General features: G+C 60.4%; 1 protein-coding gene across 4 annotated transcripts in view; it reads left to right on the top strand.

The window, feature by feature from the left end:
• The first annotated feature begins 2,727 nt into the window (after nt 1-2,727).
• Nucleotides 2,728-3,073, top strand: part of TAF15 (TATA-box binding protein associated factor 15) — a 30,506-nt gene continuing 30,160 nt past the window's right edge. For all 4 annotated transcript variants that reach the window (XM_024207675.3, XM_024207672.3, XM_024207673.3 and 1 more), the window contains exon 1: nt 2,728-2,846. In XM_024207675.3, the coding sequence (XP_024063443.2) occupies nt 2,837-2,846 (10 nt within the window). In that variant the 5' untranslated portion in view covers nt 2,728-2,836. The remainder of the gene's footprint in view (nt 2,847-3,073) is intronic.

The following is a 3,073-nucleotide window of genomic DNA, read 5'->3' as shown; positions in this document are numbered from 1 at the left end:
GCGCAGCGACCGCACTGCCCAGACACCTGGAGCCCCAGGGCTGGGGGGTGCGGCGGCCGCACTGCCCAGACACCTGGAGCCCTGGGACTGGGGGCGCTGTGGCTGCGCTGCCCAGGGGCTCTGGGCGCTGAGGCTGCGGTGGACCGGGGTTGGGGCCTTACCCCTCTGCCTCCGGTCATCCAGCGCTGGGGCCGGGGGGCCGCGGTGGGGGTGCTTTGGGCTCCTGAGGGGGAGGACCAGAAGGTGCCCATTCCCACACCTTTGATTGTTACTGCAGTGTAATTGTAAGCAAGCTGTCCTTGTCTCTCTCTCCCCCTCCCAGTGTTACCAGTCCCTTAGCCCCAGGTTATTTTACTTTTCTTTGCTGTCTCTCAGTGTTCGTGAGTATAATAAAAATTAACAGATTGAGGAGAAAAGGCTCTTTATTCATTCAGCACACGGGGGTGCAGTTTACAGGGGAGTACATGGGGGACAGCTTGGTAAGGAACACACATAAGGGTCACATTACTATGGGACATTGATGAAACTAGCTTTCAAAGCCTCACGGAGACGCAGCGTGCCTCGATGTGCTCTTCTTATTGCCCTGGTGTTTGGCTGCTCAAAATTGGCTGCCAGGCTATCTTCCTCAACACCCCCACCCTGCCGGAAACTTTTCTCCGTTTGTTTCACAGATATTATGGAGCACACAGCATGCAGCAACAACAATGGGGATATTGCTCTTACTAGGGCTAACCTAGTAAGCAAACTACGCCAGCAGGCTTTTAAACGTCCAAAGGCACATTCCACTTGCTCAGTCTATGGCTGAACGGCTCCTTACTGATGTCCAGGCTGTCTGTGTTTGGCTTCATGAGCCGTGGGAGGAAGGGGTAGGCTGGGTCTCCCAGCATCACTACTGGCACTTCAACATCACCATCGGTTATTTTGGAGTCTGGAAAGGCAGTCCCTGCTTGCAGCTTTCTGAATAGACCTGTGTTCCTAAAGACGCGTGCATTCCTAAAGATGCACCTTTCCCGACCATCCCATGTTGATGATGGTGAAACGGCCCCTGTGATCCACCAGCGCTTGCAACACCATTGAGAAGTACCCCTTTTGCTTTATGTACTCTTTGGCAAGGTGGTTTGGTGCCAAGATAGGGATATGCGTTCTGCCTATCGCCCCACTGCAGTTAGGGAACCGCATCACGGCAAAACCATCCACTATGTCCTGCACGTTGCCCAGGGTCACTACCCTTCTTAGCAGAAGTCTATTTATTGCCCTGGCAACTTGGTTCACAGCAGACCCCACGGTAGATTTACCCACTCCGAATTGATTTACCACTGACTGGTAGCAATCTGACGTTGCAAGCTTCCACAGAGCTGTCGCCACTCGCTTCTCCACTGTCAGAGCAGCTCTCATTTGCGCTTCAGGGCTGGGGAAAGCTCTTTGCCCAGTTCTATGAAAGTGGCCTCACGCTGCTTGCGTGGCATCCCATTGTTCTGCGTGGCGGCTCCTGCTTCGGCTGAGCAAATACTGCAGGATAAGGCACGAGGTAGTTGTAATGCTCACAACAACAGTGTACAGGAGAGCAGGGTCCATGCTTGCCATGCTATGGCGTCTGCGTGGGTAAGCCAGGCTTAGGTAGGTTTGCCAACTTTCTACTCGCACAAAGCCGAACACCGAACCCCGCCCCTCCTCTGAGGCCCCCTCCCCGCTCACTCCATTCCCCCCTCCCTCTGTCACTTGCTCTCACCACACTCACTCACTCGCTCATTTTCACCAGGCTGACTCAGAGGATTGGGGTGCAGGAGGGGACGAGAGCCCCAGAGTGGGGCCAGAAATGAGGAGTTCAGGGTGCGGGAGGGGGCTCTGGGCTGAGGCAATGGGTTGGGATGCGAGAGAGGGTGAGGGCTCCGGCTGGGGGTGCAGACTCTGGGGTGGGGCTGGGGATGAGGGGTTTAGGGTGAAGGAGGGGGCTCCGGGCTGGGATCAAGGGGTTTGGAGAGTGGGAGGGGGATCAGGACTGGGGCAAAGGGCTGGGGTCCATGGGGTGTGAGGGCTCCGGCTGGGGGTGTGCGCTCTAGGGTGGGGATGAGGGGTTTGGGGTGCAGGAGGGTGCTCTGAGCTGGGATTGAGGGGTTCGGAGGGCAGGAGGGGGATCAAGGCTGGGGCAGGGGGTTCGGCTGTGGGAGAGGTTCAGGGGTGCAGGCTCCGGGCGGCGCTTCCCTCAAGCAGCTCCCACGTGAAGGTGCAGCCAGGCAGCTCTGTGCGCTGTACCATCCACAGGCGCTGCCCCTGCAGCTCCCATTGGCCACGGTTCCCGGCCAATGGGAGCTGGAGAACTGACGCTTGGGGCGGGGGCACTGCGCGGAGCCCCCTGGCTGCCCCTGTGCATAGGAGCCGGAGGGACACGCCGCTGCTTCCGGGAGCCGCGTGGAGCCAGGGCAGGCAGGGAGCCACAGTGCAGCGCTCTGGGAGTGGAGGCAAGCCCTGCTAGAGGGGATGCACTCCGCCATGCACATAGTGGGGACATGCCAAATGGACTTGCTTCAATCGCAGGCTTCAGTGTCGCCTGAAATAAAATCGACCTAATTTTGGAGTGTAGATATGCCCTCAGTGGTAGACTCCGCGCCCCCCTCCTTTGCACATTGGTACAGCTCCCCCCCCACGCCCCCTCTGAATGGCAACTAATTGGTACACTCCACCCCTCTTCCTCCCCTTTGCAGCCGGGTGGTAGGCGCCGCGCTCGCGGATTGGCGGCGCGGGCCCCGCAGTCGGCGCGAGGGTTGTTCGGGGCCGGCGCGGCACTCGGGCCTCCGCCTCCTTCCCTCTCGCGCCACCGGCGGCAGCGGCGGCCAGGATGGCTTCCGGTAGGTGCCTCGCAGGTGGAAACGGGCCTGGCCGCCGCCATGTTGGACTCACTGTTTCTCTTCCCCCCCCCGCCCCCCTGTGTCGGGGGGGTGCCTCTCCCCCTCTGGGGGTCGTTGGGGGCCGCCCCGCCCCCCTGTGTCGGGGGGGTGCCTCTTCCCCTCAGGGGAGCGTTGGGGGCAGCCCCGCCCCCCTGTGTCGGGGGGGTGCCTCTCCCCCTCTGGGGAGC

This window comes from Terrapene carolina, unplaced genomic scaffold (genome assembly GCF_002925995.2).
Source record: "Terrapene carolina triunguis isolate 2854851 unplaced genomic scaffold, T_m_triunguis-2.0 Scaffold231, whole genome shotgun sequence".
Lineage (NCBI taxonomy): Eukaryota > Metazoa > Chordata > Testudines > Emydidae > Terrapene > Terrapene triunguis.
Note: the sequence above shows the minus strand (reverse complement) of the source record. Positions and strands in the feature narration are given on the sequence as shown.